Source organism: Penicillium subrubescens (genome assembly GCF_028828155.1).
Source record: "Penicillium subrubescens strain IBT 31985 chromosome Unknown utg000011l_segment0_segment0, whole genome shotgun sequence".
In the NCBI taxonomy this organism is placed as follows: Eukaryota; Fungi; Ascomycota; class Eurotiomycetes; order Eurotiales; family Aspergillaceae; genus Penicillium; species Penicillium subrubescens.
Window position 1 is genome coordinate 83,815 of NW_026643161.1, and position 20,509 is coordinate 104,323.

Sequence of the window (20,509 nt, forward strand, 5' to 3'; positions counted from 1 at the left end):
GGCCTCGACAGGCTGGCCATCTATTGCCAAGTTTAGATCTCTACCAGTCTCCAGAGTCTTGTCGTTCTCCGCTGTGGAGAAGAATTCCCAACCGATCAAATCGCCGATTTGAAGATCCGGAGCAGCAACAAGGCTACTGCCGAAGAAACAAAGGCTCTACACATACAAGGACCACAGCTATCCTTCGACATGGATCTCATTACGAGAAGTAAAACTACGCCGCCACTAGCAAGGGTTTACCAAACAAAACAAGTCCATTGGCTCGTCTCTCACATTAGGTATAAAACACGTTTCACAAGAAAAGGAGTATCAGCGAAGACAATATCATTCAAAGACTGATATAGTATTGCCGCCACCATTTCACCCCTTCACCTCTTGGGTCGTCTCATTTCGCACAAGACCCTCCTGGGAGGGAGATACACCAACGGCATACGCGTCCACACGGGTAGAAGCGAACTTACGCGCAGGAACTTTAGTCGCGAAGAGAATGTCCAGCTCGGCATAAGTACGACCCTTGGGCTCAGGCAGACGGAAGAAAGCCCAGGTGAAGGCGATCAGGGCAGTGCCACCCCAGAAGAATCCCGTCTTACCAGACGCGTTCCAGGCCGTCGGGTTCATAAAGTAAGGCTCTAGGACCTGCGAAACGACGTTGACCACTTGGTACGCCGTGCGCGCGAGACAGACGGTCAAGGGGCGCAGCCGCACCGAGGAAGTCTCCGACACGATGGCATACGCGATGGGGCCGACAGTGAGGGAGTAGACGAACAGCCACATGAAGCAGAATGAGGCTTGCGCCCACATGGCTCCGTCGGTATGTGAGGCCGAGTTGACGATGGCAATGAGGAACAACAGAGTACAGAGGATACCCTGTCCCCAGACATACAGAGTTCGTCGGCCAAGGTAAGTGATCAGCCACCAGGACAGAGCAGTGCCGACAAAGGCCACTCCGGTACATCCAACACCCAGCTGGAATGCGCGGCTGGGATCCATGCCGGCCTGCTCGAAGAAATACGTGGGGGAGTAGGCGAAGGTGCTACCAGACAGAATCTGACCGAAGAAGGCCACACAGCAAATTTCTGTGCGGCGCAAGTCAACTCCCTTAAAGCACTCCCAGTACGAGGTGCCAGCCTCGATCTCAGACTCGATCTTGGTTGTGTGGACCATCATAGCTAATTGACCGTTGATTTGCTCCTCCGTCTTGTTGCCTCCCAGGCGGCGGATACTGTGCTTGGCATCCTCTAGACGATCATTACGCACCAGGAACCAGGGACTCTCCGGAGCCAGCCAGCAGACGACCATCAAAGGGACGGGCCAGATCCACTGCAGAGCGAAGGGGATGCGGTACGACCATTGATCTGGGCGATCTACCAGTCCGTACAACACGCCGGATGCGATCAGCTGACCGGTGGCCCAGCACATGTTGACATAGGTAGTGAGGTAGCCTCGCAGGTTAGTCGGGCAGACCTCCGAGGCATAAGCTGGACCAATCGTCGCGAACACACCCCAGGACAGACCACAAAGAATCTGACCGACGAGCAAGACAGCGACGGAGTTGGCGAAGAAGACGACAAAGATGAATGCAGTCAAGAATCCCAAGGCGATGATCATGACCATGCGGTAACCGTACTTGCTGGCAAGGTAGCCATTGAGGAGACCACCTAATGAGGAATGTTAGAGATTTGCAACAGACCGAGTACAGCGCCTTAGCCTTAAGGTGCAGCCAGTTACTCACCAAAGATACAACCGACTGTGCTGCCCATGCTCAACCCAGTTTGCCAGGGTGCTGACACCTGCCACCCGGTATCGCCGCCATAGTACTGGCCAAACTTCTCCCGGAACCGGGGATAGCCGAAGAAGTTACCCATCAGGATGGTGTCGTATCCCTCCATGATAATCGACGCGGAAATCAAGACGGACCATGCTACGGCCTTGCGATTTTCCCGCAGTGCTTGGAAGAGGGTTTGGGCATGTTCTTCATCAGTGGCCTGCTTGGCCTCAATGACCGCACCGATGCCTAGTGTATCCTCCACATGATGGGCGGCCGTCTTCTCCAGAGCGATCTCGGTCTGAGTCGCGTTTGTCGCCATGTCGAGAGCTAATGACCTGGTCGATGATGATGAACTTCGTAGCACCAACACCAACACAATCCCGTATACCCGTAGTCTCGTAAAGTCGGTATATCGTGTGGTGTAGTTATATCCCCTCGCAGTGAACCCGATCGGCAGGGACCCCCTCGCGGTCTTATATACATGGTCCCTCCGCGGGCATCATCTCATCCCACTGTCTGCACGTGCCGCATTGGAGGATCCGGGGAATTGTGGAGAGAGCTGGGAACCAACCGCGAGACAGCTTCGGTTGTATTCAGGCTAATGCGAACAACAAGGACCAGGATGAGCGTCTACTGTTAACCAGTCATAAGACGTTGAGGTTATTGTCTCATCCCAGCCAGGGAATGTCAAAGCTGCGAAGCAGCTGCATTTTCGCACCTATCATGGGAATGGAAGGGATGACGCTAGGTTAAATGGGGAGATGCGGGAGTAAATCACCTGAGAATGCGGGAATGATAAGATGATTAAGATCAGCTAACTGGGTTGTTTCTGGGGAAGTTGGAGTCTGGGAGGGTCTAGAGAAGCCGGACGATGGAGAGCGTTGAGGTAATGATTGGATCAAGAGTGGACGGGGCTTGACGCCTCCCCGACTTTTTCTTCCTCGCTACCTCCCCGCTATTCCTCATCCGAGACGGGGGATAACCCGGCCATTGCGTGAATCTTCCGAATGGCACCAGCGATCGGGTAAAAAAAGACAGACAGTTGAAAGATCCTAGAGGAATAAGTTGAGACTGCAACGGGAAATTCAATTCTCCTATGCAGTCCGAATTATCATGAGATTGTCTTATTATCGAGAGCAATACTTCGGACGGGCGACCTGACGTCCGATTGAGTTGAGATTCTTTAAAGGCGCCAGAAATCGCTTCCATCGGTCCTTTTCTTCGCTTTTCTTATTAGCCGCCGACCGACATAATTAAGCCTTTCCCCAGTCACTATATTGTTAAAGCTTTTAACTTTCCGAGTGGTCCGTGGAGATGATATCGGAAATACGAACTACGAAGACAACCCAAGAGAAGGGGGCAATTCAGTGGGAAGCGATCTTGGCCATCGATTATTTATTCCAATCATTCATTCGTTAAACTATCTTCTTCCTTGTCTGCTCACACGCCAACCTCAAAGATCTAATACTCGACCATCTGTTGACCATCCTCAAAGCAACATCGTCCACGGCCCACAAAAACCGTCGATTCTGTCCACTTGAATTGAGGAGCTACAGACAATGTCAGTCAAGCAACTGTCTAGAAAGCAAAACAGAAAGGGGCATTCTACCTACCGCTGGTCTCTATCACTGGTCGCGTCCACCAATGATGATCACTAAACTCCGTGGATTGGGCATCAGAAGCGACCCATGAACCGTTTCGCTTGCTCGTCTACCATCATATACCCCGTGTACTGTAATGACAATCCCGATCCATCCGAAAGCTTGCCCTGAGTGCGAACATCGATCTGCACCACGTTTGTGGCCGGGTCAAATAGCACCCAGTCACTTCCACCAGGGACGAGAGTGGCGTCCACGCCTTCGCCTCGTGTGTTGGGAACGCCATGAAAGATCCCACCCTCTAAAGCGGTAATGTTCTTTTGAGAGCCAGTGGGATTTGATCCTAGCTGGACGCTGTCCTGAGCAACATGGGCTCGCAGGGTGAACACATGAGTCAATCTGGGATCCATCGTTTTGAGTTGGAGCAGTTGATGGGTTGGGGGAATTCGGTCATTCCCTCGGCTTCAATATTTTCTTCCTTTTAGCCGCTGCCTCGGACATCTTACATTGTCGGACCCTGTCAGGCAAGGGTTGTCTATAGGTCGGCCTACCTTGCGCTCGTTACAATCCTCAAGATTGGTGTGGTGTAGCCATGATTGGCCATGAGAGACAGATCGCGCTGCACGACGATCATGCAAGGTAGCGCTCCTTGGTCCTCCATAATACTCCAAGCAATATTAACAAGGAAATCGTGTACCACCTACAGGGTCTAGACGGTTGTTCACAAAAGTGCGACTATTTCGATATATTATCGAGGGGGTATAATAACTCCAGAAGCTCCAGCCCAAAATCACAATGCAACTACCTCCAGCACATGCACCTCTGTGATATCATGATGCATACCGGTCCATCAACTATCTTCGACATTTTCTTCTTAATCGCTGTTGATTCGAATCCGAGTTTCATACTCGCCAGCTCGTCGCTTCGTATCTGATCCCATAAGACGCAGGGACCAGAAGGGCTGATGGTCCAAGCTGTTCAAGCTCGAGCCAGAATGGCGAACGATCCAATTAGTTCGGCCCTGAGATCCCAGCAAGAAACCCTCACCCGGTTCACCTCGCTCATATCGTTGGTATACCTCGACCCGCTCGGCTTCCTTAGAACCCAGTCCCCATTCCATCTCACCCGTCCTGGGATCTCGGCGAATACCGATCGCGTGCCAATCTAATGCTCCAGCACCGGAGGGGACGTAGGCTTCCAAGGTGCGCAGGGCGCCGTTGCAGCGGAACATGGTCTTCGCAGTGTATAGGCTGTCGCCGATGATGATCTACATGAACAATTGATTAGTCTCAGGCTACCCCGCGCGAGCACCAGTAATTTGGACAAATGAATAGTCCAAGGGGCTAAAGGGCATACAGTTCCTCGATTAATCCCTTTCTCTTCTGCCGACCGTTTCACCTCGCAGCTTGCCGTATAGCCCTCGATACTGCAAGAGGCCGTCCCATACCTGCAACCTGCAAGCTGGAACGTCCACGGTCCAGCAATATTCGTTTCATTATTCCACCTTGGGAGTGCTGAGCAGCCGTCAATTGGGATATTCGTGATACTGCGCGGTTGTGCCTGCACTCCGATTGCGACTAACAATGCAGTCAAAAACACCGAGGATAGTATCATAGTATCGGGAATCACAAGCGCAAAGACAAAGAGTTTGGAAATTTTGTTCGAAGAAAGAAACAAAAATAGCAAGCTTCAAGAATCGTCATCAATCAGCAATCAGGCTGCCTAACGTGCAAGGTGGGTGGCCTCGTGTGTCGAGTGAACAAGGATCCACCTAACGCGTCGCTTTTCTCTCCACATCCTCCACAGTATCTGCCATGCGCCTCGTTTCTATTTATTCCTTTCGGGGCAGGATTAACACTGGATAGTTTGTCTGTAAACGAAGATTATTGTCAGCATTCTGGGGGCTGTTTCAACAGCTTACCGGGCTGGGAAGTTGTACAGCTGCATCGTGTTTGTCGATCATCTAGGGGGCTAATGTCTTGGTTGAATCCACTTTGAGGCGGAGTCTACTTCCAACACAAATGGACCGAAGGCCATGCATGAGATGCGAGAACATGGGAAGGTAAAGTTGATCGCGATCACTGTGGACTCTTCAGTTCAGGTTAGATGTAGTTTTTCCCCGGGACTCGGGCTCTCTGCTCACAGTATGGAGATGGAAAGACGCTCGTTTATCACCGCTACATAGATCGTTCTGTTGTAGATCATGGAGCTGGCCCCCACGCAACATTTGGCCCGATGAGGCTCGTGCTATTTCAGGAATGAAATGTATGTGACCAACAACTCTTTACGGACACTCAAAGAATTGGCATTGCAGCTTCGGCGTCCACACAAAAGTGAACATCTGGAAGGGCATGGGGGAATTGGAACCTGAATATCCGACCCAGGCCCCGGGGCGGATATATATTTCCACCCGACCTCGGGAGGCGCCGAGGGCTGGCACTAATACGCGTGCCGAACCACAAGAGGATAGGTACTATTCCAGCCTTCTGGAAATCATGAGCATACAAAAAGAGTTCAACGGGAAATGGAAGATACCCAGGGGAAAGGAGTAAATACATTCATTCATTCGTGAGATAGCATATTGGACTGCATGTCCAATTGCCGCTCCTGTATAACCAATCTATGATCTCTATAGTGTTCATCATCATGGACATAACGTTACCCGTCCGGGATTCCACTTTCCAAATCGATATCGGGAAATGCCCGTTTCTACGACTCGCGGGCCAGCAAACCCTCAGCCTCTCGAGCATCATCGGTAGCTCCTCCGTGCGATTTATGCCCATCTTTAAGAGAATCCGCCATGGCCAGAGCATCGCGACGACCCTTCTCGGCACTCACCATCCAGACTAACGGAATAGGCAACACGATCAGCACGGCAATAAAGAAGAACCCCGTCCGCACCTGGCCAGTCGCATCAATGAGGACGCCGACCACGGCGGGCCCGATAAATGAGCTTCCCTTGTCAGTGGCTGCATAGAGGGCATAGAAAGCCGCCTCACTGCCAGGAGGAATCAAAAGTCCAAAGAAGGACCGGCAGTATGATGCCAAGCCACCAGAGACGATCCCGTGGATAATTCCAAGTGGGAAGATCTCCCATGGCTGTTGCAGGCCGATGACCCCCCATTTCTTCACAAAGGGGATATAGGCCAGCATACCATAAAGGGGGATGATCTCGAATAAGGCAATGCATAGGATAATGGTGTGATTCGACTGCAACCCGAGTCGTCGAGAAACATGCGGCCAGAGGAATGCGCCCGCCATACCCGAAAGAGTAACGGTGATGGACAAACAGGCAATGGCGGTTGTGCTCATCTTGAGCTCCGTGCGTGCAAACAGAATAGCTGTACCCGAGACGGTGGCCATGCCATCAGAGAGGAGGAACCAAGCAACGAGGAAGATGATCACTTCTCGCAGCCGCACCGCGATCTTGACCGTCTGCCAGAGTGACTTCCAGGCGAAACCCACCAACCGTAGCCATACGCGCCAGCGCGCAGCTCTGGGGGTGGACGAAGAATCCAACGGAGGTCCAGGACGATCACGAAGCCAGCGACGGGTGACGAGTGTGAATACACACCACCAGATTCCTACCAACAGCAGCACAAACCGCAAAGGCCAAGTTCCCGATGCCTTGGCGAGAGAGGTCTTGCTGAGGGTGATGAGCATGATAATACTCAAAATTTGCACAAAGACTGCGGCAAAGTATCCCAGGCCCACTCCCTTGGACGAGATCTTAGTGGACAATTGCAGCTCCGGCGAGGAAGACTGTGAGCTCTTCGACTTCAATCCATCTTCCGGAGAGTCCGCGGGGTGACTGTTAGCATGTATGCCATCCAGACTATCGTTTTCATCCCATGAGTTCCACTCGTTCGTTTCATCGTCCCGGTCCAGATTCGACAGTTCTTCGCCGCGGTCTTGGCGGGAACCTAGGATGGACGGATCATTGGCGACAAGTACTGGTAGGAAAGAATTGAGCACGACGAACGAGGACCCGAGGCAGGTGACTCCGATTACTACGAGGACCGAGCCGAGTATGAAGATGGAGGGTGCGATGAAGACAAACAGCATGCTGGTCGCCGAGCCAATGAAGCCGAAGGTTAGGAGTAACGTTTTGCGGTTTCGTTCTGTGAAGATGGACCCGTGAGATTAGCTGACCATGACCTTTCCCCGCAAAGTGCAATGTTAAGGTCCGTGAGCTATGTGACCGTACCATAATCAGCCAGGGCGCTGAACGAAATCAACGTCAGAGCCTGGATCAGCACCGCCAACGAAAAGGTATACATCGCGAAGCTGGCTGTGGTAATGTGAAGTCCAAAGACTCCAACCATACATTGCTCATCTCCCTTGCTTTCAGGTGCCTGGGGTCCCCAGCAGGGCAAATGACTGGTTTGTAGGGTACCATTCTCGCGAGCAAGCTGTTCGAGGGTCAAAGGCAGGAAGGACCCTAGATAGAGCTATTAGTATACCGTTCGTAGCAAATATGGACAGTCCAGAGGTCAACTTACCAACACCACACACCGCGAATACCTCCGCTGCAATGCCATATGAATACCAGCCGAGGACCTCGCGGTGGCTGGTCGGGGTGGTGTCTTCGCCCGCATACCGTGGGGGCCGCTGCTCAACGCCCTCGTCGGACGCAGGAGGTGTGAAGGCGGCCAGAATCGACGCAAGCATGAAGGAGGAAGAAGGTGAAGAGTTGAAGAGCCCAGCTCCCCAGCCATGATATTTACCAGAGGTGCCCACACCACCAGGGCGACCGGATGCGGGCGGAAACCAAGTTGCAGTCTCTTGCAGAGGGTCTTGCAGGGCTGAGAAATGCTGACTGGCGGTCGGGGCGGGGACAATGCGGTCATCAGTGGAGATCCGACAGGAACCCGCTGGAGCTTCTCGATTTACATATCTATGGCATTCAGATTAGTTGAAATATTTCACTAAATATTACGATGAGAGTGAGGTTGAGATACTTGAGGCCTTACCTGAGCTGCCCATTATCACGATTCACAAATCAAAACAAATTATTCAATTGGCGATCCTGACGTGCCTTACTACTCCGTTGTGTCCTCGCCTACGGTCTAGATAAGCCATCCCGCAAGGGTCCCTAGCTAGTTAACTCGAACGCTACTAAGGCCTTTGTGGATGCTTAGGAGAGCGCTTTAGTGAAGATTATGAACCAATCAAATAGCTTAAATGTTAATTTGGCTTATGTGAATCCCTGCATATTAATCTCTGACTTGACCCTTTTCTTGTCCTCCTCTCCCCTAGTTTTCCCTCTTCCGATATCATCTTATTACATTGAACCCATGCAGGGTCCAGTTTAGAGAAAGAGAAAGAGAAAGAGAAAGAGAAAGAGAAAGAGAAAGAGAATAGAGGTTTCCTTGCGACCATCCCTGGTTATTGCGTTTTTACCATGGCAACCAAATTGAATATACTCCAAATCATCACACTTTGAACAACCACCACCGCGGTCCATCACCACTGCCAGCACTCCTGCTGCCATTCAGTATCAACTGAAGAGATTGGGGACTTCACAAGTGAATAATGCCTCGCATAACATGGATTATCTCGAAAAAAAAAATGCCCGGCTTGGCTGCCCAGTCTGTGCGACTCGCGCCTGCCGGTCCCGGCCCGTTGCAGGCTTTGCAGCCATTTCAAGCAGGACCAGCGGGTTTTCCTCGAAATCAAGCGTCGCTAACATTATCTTCTTTCTTTTCACAAATACCGTGGCCTTGAGTTGAAGCTGTTCAAGTATCTTTTGATGAACTTGCTCTGTTCCTGACTTCAATATGCCGGTCATTCTCGATTGCCTTCAGTTCGCCCTGGGCCGGCTCCTATATCCGATTCGAGGCCACGACTCGCGCCAAATCATTCATGACCCGGCATTCAAGAACATTCTCAAGCCGAATATATCCCTTGAGGCCACAGAGTGTGGTCCCTCTGGGTCAAAGCTCCTTAAGCACCACACTTGTCTAGCGGAAGACCGCATCGGTTGCTTGCCCGATCTGCGCTGGACGCCCCCGGAATGCAATGAGCATGTCAAGGAGTACCTCTTGATCTGTGAAGACATTGATATCCCAATCCCATGTCTCGTCATCCACCATGGGCTCTTTTGGGCCATTCCCCCTTCAGCCAACACTGCAACCCCAGCCGATGTCAAGGAGAAGGATGGAGTTGCAAAGTCACGACAGACCGCTGCTGGCTGGCGGTTCATTCCAAACCCATTGGGTACGGCATATGGCGGTGCCGGGGCCCCATATGGCCATGGTAGCCACCGTTATGTCTATACAATCATCGCGTTGAATGCCCATCTTGAATTTCAACACCCTGAGAAGGTCACCAAAAACGACATCAAGCACGCCATGGTCGGCAAAGTCATTGGCTGGGGCCAGTGGGTCGGTACTTTTGAACGCACCTGGTCCTGAATGCTACGGCAGTGTCCTACTTTTCTGAAGCGCGTTGAGGCTTCAGAGTAGTGCTTCGACTTCATCGAACGCTAAAGAGACAGGATATGGATACTAGGATGGGGTGCATCTCCTGAGGGAAGTTCTATTTTGTCGTCTTGCTTCATGCATCCATTATCACCTCCATATTTAGCTTTTCGCAACCGGTCATGTTTAGTTACAGAACATTTGTGTCGCCGACAGCCTTCTCCACTGCCACCAAGCATAATCAATTCAATAGCGGCACATTATCACTATCGCCTTCGATTATTTGCATCAATACGGCCAATCGGCTGATAGTAGTGTCCACGGACAACTCGCACGCGCGCAAAGTGGAGGGACTGTTGTGAGATGTGTGGGAGCTCTTCGACATCACCAGCAATATTCCTTTTAAACCTTCCATCAGCTGCACAAGCCTCACCAAACTTTGTCCCAAAACCGTGCGAACCAGTAATCGGGATTCGCTCTCGTCAAGCTCAGTCTCGCCCAAAGTGACCTTACTGCGGATGCAGATGAATGGCAATGGTGGTTGCTCGAAGGCTAGCATAGCCGAGTCGAAGAATCCGGGTTGAGTGGATATGTCGTATGCAGAACATAGCGCCTCAAGAAGTGGGAGGCATTTCTTCGATAAGGCAGGGAGAGCCACGATGGAAGACTGTGGAGACTTGATGCAATCTTTACATTGAACCATGTTGCTTCCCTGTGTGCATACTCGTTGGATCAAGTCTAGGATGGTTTCAACATTTACAACGGCATGCACATTCTGAAGCTCGGATAGGATCTTCAATGCTTCTATCGAGCATTGGCAACAACTCTCGAAACTCATATTGACTTGATGATTGAATCAAATTGAGCATGGTGCCCCGGGGCCGGCCTACACTTTAGCAGCTGGCGAAAGCTGTTAGACTCAGTGACTCAATGCTTGCCGGTGGGAAAAGCTTTGCAGCCTGCTCTACACCGTGACCCTGTCTGACAAGCTTTATCCAGGCAACACATTTCCAGAGATCAGTCTCAGCTGGAAGACTTTTCCCTACGTCACTCTCCAATATGTGCGGCTTCATCTCCATCCCTAGAACGATGAGATCACAGCTCCTCACAGAAATATGTTCACAGTTGGTCACACCATGACACCCTGGGACGTGCCATCCTTGGAACTAATTTGCTAAGTTGAGGTAACAGACGGATCCACGCCAGGATCTTTCGTCATGCTCTTCAACGCTGCTACCATTCGCCCATTTAGTGATCTGCACAGGAACTCTGCGGGGATTGAATCTACATTCGTCTTACCTCAAGGAGAGATTGGTTCTGACAAAAGGCAACACTCGCAGGATACAACATCGAGGCCAAGGGAAGAACGATAAGGATTTATTGCAATGCTACCACCCAAGCTCTTCAACTAGCTTTCCGACGACTTTCAATTAACGGCTATCTTGATCTTCATCATCACCAACTGGAGCCGTCGATCCGTCTCCATTATCATCAACAACCGACCCCGGGAAAGCGCTGCTGTCAGATCTTGCTGCATACAGACACGAATCCTCCGAACAGCCAACAGGAGCATCGCTAGTCGAGCCTGTAGCACCTGTCGGATAAAGTAGGCTTTTTCTTCGGCTGGAACCGGGAACCCTCCTACGAGCAAAGGACATGCATCCATGTGTGACTTGAAGCCAGCTCCGACATCCCTTTGTTTCCTGCCCGGTCCTGCCTCCCTCGACTGGATTGTTTCATCATAACAACCAGCCCTGGATGGTGTGACTGCTGTATCGAGCATGGTGAGAACACTATCAATGGCAACAATAACAATCATGAGCATGTTTGCTTGGTTCTCAGACTGAGAGCACACCTTGCACTGCATGATGGCTTCTGTCTGAATTACCAACTCTTTTTGACAAGCCAGCAGGCCATCTATGTTCGAGCAACCGTTCGCACCAGGTCTAAGGCCCGATTTGACCAACTGACCCATTACATGCTTGTAGCAGCTACAGCTCAGGTCGGATGACCCCTCAGATCCTGCAAATAAGTCCGGGTTGTCTGGCGAGTACGCCTCGCTGTCATGGCTGCCACTAGGAGAGTGGAAGCTGAAGCAATGATCCGTTGGCTCTGTCAGAAGATCGGTAGATGGAATGCTATCAAAGGCCCATGGGTCTTGGAATGACTGAAAGTCTAGAGGCCCCGCTTCGTAAATCCATGAATGAGGACCGGTGTATTTAAATGCCGGCGTGTCAGCGAGATCTCCAAGGCTAGAATTATGACGAGAAGCGTTGAAGTCTCTCTCTAGGTTCATGCAAGCTGACGAGAGGATTGGAACTGCGGGTTGAGATGATGAATATACACCGGATGGCTGATATACCACAGGTGGAGCGCAATGAGGCAAAAGGTCCGGAAGTGGATCAAACGAGGCCTCAATGTCAATATCAGCATAGAGATACTCGGATGCAGCGTTGTCCAAAGTACTACTGATGCGACTTGAAATCAGCTCTTGCATCCAGTTCTCAGATGATAAATCGATGTCTAGTGCTTTTCACTAGGTAAGCTTTTGTCTCGGAGGACGGAGGGGTCAATATCTGATACCTGATTGATCATCCGAGCCTTCAGCCGCCTGAGTTGACTGTAGACGATCTTCATCGGGTGCCTTCTCAGCATTCCGGCCCGATCGAGCTCGTGAAGTCGAATTTGGGTTCGCGCCATGACGACCCTTTTTCTTGGCGGGTTTTCGCGGTTTCTTCTCACATTCCGAAGGATCAGTAATCTCGAGAACGGGACTTTGACTTCGAGTTTCCGAAGCGACTTTCTGATCTTTTTTCTTTGCTGGACGCCCGAGCCGTCGGGAAACACTATAGATACACTCTATTTTGTGTTTCTGACATCGACGACAAGAGGGCTTCTCATGGCTGCAACGAATTTTTGCCTGCTGGCAGGCGTTGCATGTTGATCGAACCTTAACACTCTTAGGTAGTTGGCCCATGTTTGCTTAAGATGATCTATTAAACTTGATTTTGGACCCCGGCTGTAGGAAGTCTTTCTTGAAATATAGAATTGTTATTCACAACTAATGTGCTCGATGCCCCGGGATATTGCTTCCAGCTAGTGCCACGGGCAGTTTATCTAAACACTTTATCTAACCACCCACATCAATCTAGACTCGGAATCAAGCATCATCTCAACAAGTGGCACCTTTCTTGCTGCCCTCCGATAGGAAAGCTTATACCTACTTCTCGGCTTCACGGGGAAGTATATAGCCAAATGAAGTTACATCCGAGGTTCGCCTCCGTGATGAATGACTTTCGTCCTACATATGTACCTTCCCTGTCTTTGTTGGGTGTTTCGCCGCACCGGAGGAGTATCGGGAGGAGTTACAGGCGATGGGGATCTGTAATGGTCTTTCAGGTTTGTTGGAGGTCACACGTCAGTATGGTTTTCGGATTTCAGTTACGTTCAAATGGAAGGAGGGAGGTTAGTTCAATCTATTCTGAGCTTTTCAAGCTGCAGAAATTGAAAGCACCAAGTCTTGCTTTGAACTGGCAATGGTATTGACGGAGATTGCCTTCATGGCAGACTACAGGGTATGAAAACTAAGCGCCACAGGATGTGACTCGCAATACTAATTATAGGGCCAGACAACCGCTCTACTCCAAGTTCACATAGACCCGCAATGAATTTCTCCTTATTATAGTTTGTCAAAGACCCGTTACTTCGCAAAGTCTCATATTTGATTTCAGTTTTCAGTTTATATACTGCATCCCTGAATATCCGCCCGCGTCGAGTATTTACGAAGTGGGACCAATCTGACAATCCAATGATTTGAATGAAGTTTGTGTCACACTTGAAGATGGCAACGTATGTTCGTCATGACTCGCGGTGTGTCGACCATAGAAGTAATTTATAGCGATAGGCGGATCTAACTCGGCCACGAGCATGAATTCCCGAATATCAAAGCCGCTGCGCGCATCCTTTGTTTGAGGAGGAATATGTTCAAAGCAATCAGGGAACTCATAAGACTGCGACTGATTGAACAGCAAAAAAACGTAGCGATGGTGCGATCCTACCGGTGGCTGTGGTGGGATGTATGGCGCGGTATTTGAATCATGTTTGTCACCACCATGATCATCGCCAGGCTTCAGGACACCAGAATCTCCCGCACCGTTGCAACTGAATGTGAAATTTGACTGGTACCAATGCAGAATAATTGTTTGAATGCCAGTCCCTGGAAGAACAACATCTGGGTCTAGAGATACGATCAAGTAGCGCGAATTACAGTCCAAGCCCACGGTGCCAATTTCAGGAAGACGACCAGTTTCTAAAGGTGTGTCAAAAAGGGAAAGACATAACAGACTAACTAGGAATATTTACCTCGTATGTCGATGGTTGATCCAGGATAAATCCACTCCTGATTAGGATACCGCATTTGCAACTGCTTGCCATGAAGGGGGATAAGGGGTGGAGAGGGAGGAGTAAGAGATAGAAAATGGTCAGCAGCAAAGTTCCACAACGACATTTTGCTTTTGTTTAGGGATAAATCACACTCTAGAGAATATCAAAGGACTACGTAGTAATAAGAAATGCAGAGACAACGAGTCGGTGATATTTTGAGCCCCTTTCAATCCTTTTCAGGAAGTAAGACGGAAAAATCACTGACAGGTGACAGGTAACCCGGCCTGGGCTCGACGCCAGTCCCAGCCCCTGAAATACACGAGGAGAAGAAGAGAAGTCACCGCCACGAGAGCACCAGAGACGGCACAGTACGTCCACTGTGTTCCGATAATGTTGATCAAGGGATTAACCGCAGCGGTCGTTCCGGCTCCCAGAAAGCAGCGCACAAGATTATTTGCTGCCATTGCAGTAGCAGGGGTCGTGTAATACAATTCAACGATCAGCACGTTCATAATGTTATAAGCCCCGGTGATACAGAAGCACGAGATAAATATCGTAAAGAGAACGGACCAAAAAGGAAATCCATAGGCGAGGAACGACCCATATACAGCGATAGCGCCTCCTGCGAGCACCTAGCCGATAGGTAGAATCTTGTCAGTCAAGAATACCGCGACGAAGAAGCCGAAATGGTCTTACTATCATAGGTAACCCGATTTGCAGCCTTGCCTTTTCTATGGGAAAGGATAGGACTTGATGCTTATGTTCTTGCTCCAACGCGAGACCTGCCCTAGTACAGATCCTGCGATAATTCCAGTCCACTAAGATTCCGTTGGTAGTTGCACTGAGCAATGAACCTAGACCAGCAGGGATATAGCATAGCCCCACTTGCAAGTCGTTCAGATGATAAAGCTTGACGAATTGAGCAGGTATTCCAGCCATGACAGCATAAAAGCTGCCAAAAATGACACCGTTCCCGAGAAGCAGGATACCAACGGGACGTCGAAATAGTAGCTTTAGCGAGGGCAGAGGATTAGGAATAGTAATGTGTCTGTCCCGGCTAGGAATTGTCGACACTCGAGAAATCTTGACACAATCACAAAGCGGCCGATTCCAGCCGGAAGGTGGAATTGACCCATCGCCAACAATAACACGACATGTCTCGGGGAAGAAGAGGAGTAGTAATACAAAGAATACGGAGGCTATTATGGCTAAGAACCAGAATATAGCTTCCCAGCCTAAGTATTGAGTTAATAAGCCCCCAACTATAGGGCCTAGTGAGGGAGCTAGAATGTTTCCTAGAGATGTGAGGCCCATATAGGTTCCTCGCTCAGCAGATGTGATGATATCGGCGGCAACGGCCGATGCAAGGGCGACGGTGCCACTACTACCACAGCTCTGAATGGCGCGAAGTATAAGTAGCGTAGAAAAAGAGTGCTGTAGAGCAAGGGCAATGTTTCCCACGATATAAACCACAAAACAGATAATATATGCCGGTCGGCGTCCAGCCTGGTCAGCTAAAGAACCCGTAAATGTAGGTGCGAGGCCCTGACATATCTAGAATTTCAGGTTTAATCAACTTCCAACTCGAGACTTGTCTCCATTGTGATAATGGTGCTAACACAGAAAGACCACGAATCGCTACATAGAGAGAGTATGAAGGCGGCATACCATGTACGTGGTGATAGTCAAATTCATCTGCGATGGACTGACTTTCAAGTCTTGAGCGATAGAGTTGAGAGCGGGAAAATAAATGTTGGCTGATAAAGGGGAGAAAGTCGATGCTATAGCAGCAGCCATGATAATCCAGTGTTTCTGGGCCTTGGTGAATATAGAGTATGGTTTTCGTGACACCGGCTGAGATAGCAATGGGGTTGTCTCAACCGGCTCTTGAACCTCTGAGTCGCTCATATCTTAATTCGAAACTCGCCCTGTAGTATGATTTGATTGGGAGCTTGTTTAAATCTAGGAGGACGAAGCCCTTCATGAAGCGTAGACATTTGGTAAAGTGTATTTCTGAAGGGCATTGATATAATTGTACGAAACAAATTTGCACTCCTTCTTCGGCCAGCACTACTTCACCATCATATTTTGGCGGCGGGATTTGTTGAACTCATTATACTTCCCGTATAGATATGCGTCGGTCGAAAAAGCTTTCCGCGTGTCACTGAATTTGTCAGTATAGAAATCCACCGAATATCGGGTCCCTCGCAAGTCCATACCTATATACTCTCGCCAATGTGCCATGATCCCCATGATTCGATGAGCGAGCATGGCTGCTGGAATCATCTCGGGCTCAAATCCACTAGATATCGATCGATCGTCACCCACGATTCTCAATGCTAGGCATAGGAGCAGTAATTACAGACATGCTAGTAAAAACAAAGTTCCCGTAAAAATCAGCGTTCGGGAACAAGCGACGAGACACAAAGTATTCATCCGTTGTAGCGGCAGATTCAATGGCCTCGGCAATTTTGAACAGAGGATTAGAGTCCGGGTCGAGATCTTTCAATATATCCCTGATTGGTTCTACACGAGGATCAACCCCCTTGTATTCGCGGTGTCCATATCCGAATAATTTTCGTTTCCCAGCCTTGACCTGTTCCAGGAACGCCGGAACATTTGCAGGATCGCCAATCTCATGGAGCGCATTTTGAGCAGACTCGGTTGCACCAAAGTGCAGTGGGCCATAAGCAGCAGTGATAGCCGATATGAGGCACGGTATAGGTCCAGTCAACGATGATGCCGTTACTAAAGTCGAAAAGACAACTAGGGCCATGCCGTGGTCGGAATTGAGCATAGAAAAGCGACGGAAACTGTGTACTTTGATGGGGTCGGATCTAGTGTCGGACTCAACCAGCCCTGCCATTATGAACAAGTTCTCGTAATAGGTTCGATTGATAGACGGGCGTTGCCAAGGAATACCTAATCGATGGCAACGAGCAGCGGAAAATACCACAGCGTAGCAGGCGACAGTTTGTAATATCATTTGATCAGCTCGTTCTAGATCATCATGATATGTAAGCACAACATCCGGCATCGATGCGAGGTATGCAGTTAGCCCTGCAAGTAGAAGTGGAAGAGAAGAAGTTGTCCTTCTACATTTCCGGGTGTCAAAGAAAGACCATGGTATAAACTGGTGTGTACGATTTACGTACGGAAGGATTTGGATAGCTTTGTGCACTATTGGAGGAACATCTTCCATATATCGAGCCAGCGTTTCACTCAACTGTTTCCTCTGGTTACTCGTAGGTAGGCTTCCCCAAAGTAACAGATGGAACATATCCTCAAAGTCCTTAGCCCAGAGCTGTTTCAAGGTATAGCCCCGAAATATCAGAGCGCCACGCTCATGGTCCCTAGAAGCTAGTCAATTGTCTTGTTACAAGGTTCATTTATCTACAACGGGCTCACGAGAAGCTAATGGCAGATTCAACCACTGCGGTATTCTGAAGGCCTGGGTCGTAGACTCGCAGGCCTCGGGATACCTGGTCGGCACGGTCGGCTTCATTCGCAGGCGCTCGGATGCTTTGTAGATCGATGGCTCGTATAGCATTTCGACGAATTGGAATCTCGTATTTGGCTCCAGTGCGTGAGTCCTGTACAAATAAGGTGCCAGTAGACATGATAGCAAAACTATGGTAGTCTAATCCCTAGTAGCAAGCTGGTGATAGAAACTTCAATAGTCTCGTTTTTGTTTTTCTAGTTGCATGGTTACTATTGCCAAGTTCGAAACCTCGTGATTTCTACTCCTAAAATGTGCCGCGAGATCTGTTCCACATGGGAGGGGTTTACCATGCAGGCCATCTCCAACATCTCTTCCCGGACATTCGACCGCGGGATTCGGGTTATTAAGTCTAAGTACTACTATTTCCAGTATCATACGCTAAAATGCCACAAACAGCATCTTAAGATGAAGCAAATTGTTGAACAATTGAATTTCTCATATCATGTATCATAATCATAAAAACAGGAAGCTGAAACCTCTTCGACAAAAGCCCCACCCTGTAATCATTTTCATTGTTTCCCCTCGATTTCTCCCGTGTAAGCCAATTGAGCCTCCTATGAAATGGACCGAAGTTGTCCATCGTCTCAGCACATATAATTCAATTCACACTTTAGTGAGGCATACCCTCGAAGGGCTTGGCGAGGTGCTCCTGGCAGAAGGGCAGCTTGCTCTGAGTCCAGATTTCGGTGTCCTGCGGGGGGAAAAGGTAATTAGCCCCACATCCCAAAGCTATGCGGATCGTCTCCGTCTCTATGCGAGGATCGGCAATGCATACCGGCTTGAGAGTCTTCTTGATCTCAGTATCCAAAGTACCAGCCTTCAGAGCGATAATCTCGGGAGCCGCATCGGGGTCGTGGGCAATGGGCGAGCCACACTCGGAGCAGAAGATACGGTGGACGGCGTTACCGGAACTGCCCTTGCCAGCCCAGCTCTTGGTAGGGCCGTTGATGGTCAGCTTGTCCTTGGGGACAACAGCGACCAGGGCTATTATTCCATATTCAGTAGTTGCTCAATTGGGAGCAAGAAGGGGGATGAGATACAGTAGGTAGAACCACTCTGCCGCTGGCAGTCATCGCAGTGGTCATAGCCGGTCAGCAGAGGGGCATCGATGTCGACGGTGTAGGTAACCGCCTTGCAGAGACAGTGTCCAGAGAGAGGCATGATTGCAATTGATTGGATTAGAATTGAAGTAGGATTGGTTTGATTCTCGCAAGGTGCTCAATGGAGGTTGGGAAGGGGACCTTTGGGGGAAGAAGAAGAAGAACCTTGGGAGCGCGTGGAGTATTTAAAAGGTTCTGGAGGGGCACTTCGGATGACAATTATTAGGAAGTCAGACAGATGTAATGATGATCCAGACTTGCATCTATGAACCTTACTAGCTCTTACAATTCCAACTCCTTCGACCACATCCGATCCGTTGAGTCTTCGTTAACCGTCCATCCTCTTCCTTCTCGTGGCCTATTTGGCCTATGATTTGGATTCAATCCTGGGTAAGCGGGGCTTGCTTCATGGACTAGTGGGATGAATGAAAAGCCCCAATTCCTGTGTCGACTGCAGATTTTCTGCGCGAGGATCCTCCGGACTCGCAGCAACCATGCGAATCATTTCAAGCCATGGAAGTCATTCCAAGCCCATCTAAACCCAATTGGAGCCGTTGGGGACTATTTGGAATGACATCATTGGTTGTCGTCGAGAATTCCAAATTGTCCAAATTGTCCCAAATTCGCGCATGACAAATTCCCGCCCCGCCATGTCTGCCCCTCTTTATGAAATGAGATGTAAGATAGTAAGATAGTCGAGAGTAAGATTCTCTCTGCTCTATCTTTCCATAGGCCCGTGGAGTTACTGCATGTGGCCAACTAAGAACTAGCAAATCCTTTTAGCCTGATCCTCTCAAGTTTCAACCCCTCCCAGCCTCCCCCAGTCGCGCCACTAACTCGCGATGCGCCTGTGACAGCGTCCGACGCACGAAACTCGTCGTTCCGAATGGACAACGAAGCTCAATCTGCTCCTGCAAATACAATTCACCAGACGGATCAGCTTCGCCTGCATAAGTCTCCCTGCGCCTGCGCTGCACCGTCCAATGATTGCGAATATGGACCCCCATAGGCGCATAAATATGTGTTCGGAGACCTTGTGGAGTATCATGGAAACATCCTCGATATCGGACCTTGCCTTGCAGCAGACCCCACGGAAGATATGAAATCCGGTCCGTCAGCTCATACCAGATTCCGTTGGCTTCGTCTGCGGGCGCATCTTCCGGGGGAGCACATTGTTCATAGTGGATGACTAGGGGATTCTGCTCGATCATCGCGGCGTGGTCGCGAAGTGTTCGTAATACGACATCTTCGGAGACTGTGCTGGGAAGGGGTGTTTGATTTGTAAAGACAGTTCGGCTCTGCATCGTGACAAATTATCGACCTCGGGTCTAGGTGCAGTCGATGAGTCGAATCGTGAGATCTTGGGAGCTCAACAGGAGCCCGGGTCTGGACAGGCTTAGTGGGGGTTGCCACGGAGAGGGACGGCGGGCGATCGTCGAGATGCTAAGGAAAAGGTTCTAACCAGAACGAAATGTCGGTCGAGAACGTTGGAAGCAGGGATGTGATAAAGGTACGGAGTACTGTAGTATGTAACAACCGACTGTTAGCTAGGCCCACAGTTAGCTACGCTATCTCGTACCTTACTTTGTAGCGCTTATATAGCCCCTTGGCAGGAGAGAGAAGGGGGCTGGGGCTGGGGAGCGATGTGGCGGAGTGACTTTGTAGGTTCAGCACGGTCTCCAGTGATTTGAGTATTTTTGGTCTTTTGTGGCGTAAAAGTAAGCAAAAAATGCACG

The 20,509-nt window shown here is 49.8% G+C and overlaps 11 protein-coding genes across 11 annotated transcripts; 1 reads left to right on the top strand and 10 right to left on the bottom strand.

Moving 5' to 3' along the window:
• Nucleotides 1-360: 360 nt before the first annotated feature.
• N7473_012413 (uncharacterized protein) lies at nt 361-2,087 on the bottom strand (the record flags this gene model as incomplete). Its single annotated transcript, XM_057158352.1, has 2 exons — nt 361-1,658; nt 1,733-2,087. The coding sequence occupies 2 exons, from the start codon at nt 2,085-2,087 to the stop codon at nt 361-363; spliced, it is 1,653 nt and encodes a 550-aa protein (XP_057002306.1).
• Nucleotides 2,088-3,443: 1,356 nt separating this feature from the next.
• N7473_012414 (uncharacterized protein) lies at nt 3,444-3,776 on the bottom strand (the record flags this gene model as incomplete). Its single annotated transcript, XM_057158353.1, has 1 exon — nt 3,444-3,776. One exon carries the CDS (start codon nt 3,774-3,776, stop codon nt 3,444-3,446), a length of 333 nt encoding a protein of 110 aa, XP_057002307.1.
• Nucleotides 3,777-4,240: 464 nt separating this feature from the next.
• On the bottom strand, nt 4,241-4,980 carry N7473_012415 (uncharacterized protein; the record flags this gene model as incomplete). The annotated part of the gene is made up of 2 exons (XM_057158354.1): nt 4,241-4,633; nt 4,723-4,980. The coding sequence occupies 2 exons, from the start codon at nt 4,978-4,980 to the stop codon at nt 4,241-4,243; spliced, it is 651 nt and encodes a 216-aa protein (XP_057002308.1).
• Nucleotides 4,981-6,075: 1,095 nt separating this feature from the next.
• On the bottom strand, nt 6,076-8,352 carry N7473_012416 (uncharacterized protein; the record flags this gene model as incomplete). Its single annotated transcript, XM_057158355.1, has 4 exons — nt 6,076-7,487; nt 7,574-7,807; nt 7,869-8,263; nt 8,306-8,352. 4 exons carry the CDS (start codon nt 8,350-8,352, stop codon nt 6,076-6,078), a joined length of 2,088 nt encoding a protein of 695 aa, XP_057002309.1.
• A 794-nt stretch (nt 8,353-9,146) lies between these two features.
• N7473_012417 (YbhB/YbcL family Raf kinase inhibitor-like protein) lies at nt 9,147-9,782 on the top strand (the record flags this gene model as incomplete). The annotated part of the gene is made up of 1 exon (XM_057158356.1): nt 9,147-9,782. The coding sequence occupies one exon, from the start codon at nt 9,147-9,149 to the stop codon at nt 9,780-9,782; it is 636 nt and encodes a 211-aa protein (XP_057002310.1).
• A 1,432-nt stretch (nt 9,783-11,214) lies between these two features.
• Nucleotides 11,215-12,765, bottom strand: N7473_012418 (Zn(II)2Cys6 transcription factor domain-containing protein; the record flags this gene model as incomplete). Its single annotated transcript, XM_057158357.1, has 2 exons — nt 11,215-12,311; nt 12,372-12,765. The coding sequence occupies 2 exons, from the start codon at nt 12,763-12,765 to the stop codon at nt 11,215-11,217; spliced, it is 1,491 nt and encodes a 496-aa protein (XP_057002311.1).
• Nucleotides 12,766-13,567: 802 nt separating this feature from the next.
• N7473_012419 (YbhB/YbcL family Raf kinase inhibitor-like protein) lies at nt 13,568-14,295 on the bottom strand (the record flags this gene model as incomplete). The annotated part of the gene is made up of 2 exons (XM_057158358.1): nt 13,568-14,097; nt 14,151-14,295. The coding sequence occupies 2 exons, from the start codon at nt 14,293-14,295 to the stop codon at nt 13,568-13,570; spliced, it is 675 nt and encodes a 224-aa protein (XP_057002312.1).
• Nucleotides 14,296-14,428: 133 nt separating this feature from the next.
• Nucleotides 14,429-16,079, bottom strand: N7473_012420 (uncharacterized protein; the record flags this gene model as incomplete). Its single annotated transcript, XM_057158359.1, has 3 exons — nt 14,429-14,803; nt 14,868-15,725; nt 15,840-16,079. 3 exons carry the CDS (start codon nt 16,077-16,079, stop codon nt 14,429-14,431), a joined length of 1,473 nt encoding a protein of 490 aa, XP_057002313.1.
• Nucleotides 16,080-16,241: 162 nt separating this feature from the next.
• Nucleotides 16,242-17,791, bottom strand: N7473_012421 (putative citrate synthase; the record flags this gene model as incomplete). The annotated part of the gene is made up of 4 exons (XM_057158360.1): nt 16,242-16,473; nt 16,538-17,266; nt 17,327-17,524; nt 17,580-17,791. 4 exons carry the CDS (start codon nt 17,789-17,791, stop codon nt 16,242-16,244), a joined length of 1,371 nt encoding a protein of 456 aa, XP_057002314.1.
• Nucleotides 17,792-18,084: 293 nt separating this feature from the next.
• N7473_012422 (GFA family protein) lies at nt 18,085-19,001 on the bottom strand. Its single transcript, XM_057158361.1, has 3 exons — nt 18,714-19,001; nt 18,449-18,657; nt 18,085-18,364 (listed from the first exon to the last, which is right to left on the bottom strand). The coding sequence occupies exons 1-3, from the start codon at nt 18,832-18,834 to the stop codon at nt 18,284-18,286; spliced, it is 411 nt and encodes a 136-aa protein (XP_057002315.1). The 5' UTR covers nt 18,835-19,001; the 3' UTR covers nt 18,085-18,283.
• Nucleotides 19,002-19,573: 572 nt separating this feature from the next.
• N7473_012423 (uncharacterized protein) lies at nt 19,574-20,077 on the bottom strand (the record flags this gene model as incomplete). The annotated part of the gene is made up of 1 exon (XM_057158362.1): nt 19,574-20,077. The coding sequence occupies one exon, from the start codon at nt 20,075-20,077 to the stop codon at nt 19,574-19,576; it is 504 nt and encodes a 167-aa protein (XP_057002316.1).
• Nucleotides 20,078-20,509: the final 432 nt, after the last annotated feature.

Coding starts and splice junctions, on each gene's coding strand:
- N7473_012422 (XM_057158361.1), bottom strand. CDS start 18,834: ATGCCTCTCTCTGGACACTGTCTCTGCAAGGCGGTTACCTACACCGTC. Junction 18,658..18,713: donor GCAGAGTGGTTCTACCTACT/GTATCTCATCCC, acceptor ATGGAATAATAG/CCCTGGTCGCTGTTGTCCCC. Junction 18,365..18,448: donor TCAAGAAGACTCTCAAGCCG/GTATGCATTGCC, acceptor TTCCCCCCGCAG/GACACCGAAATCTGGACTCA.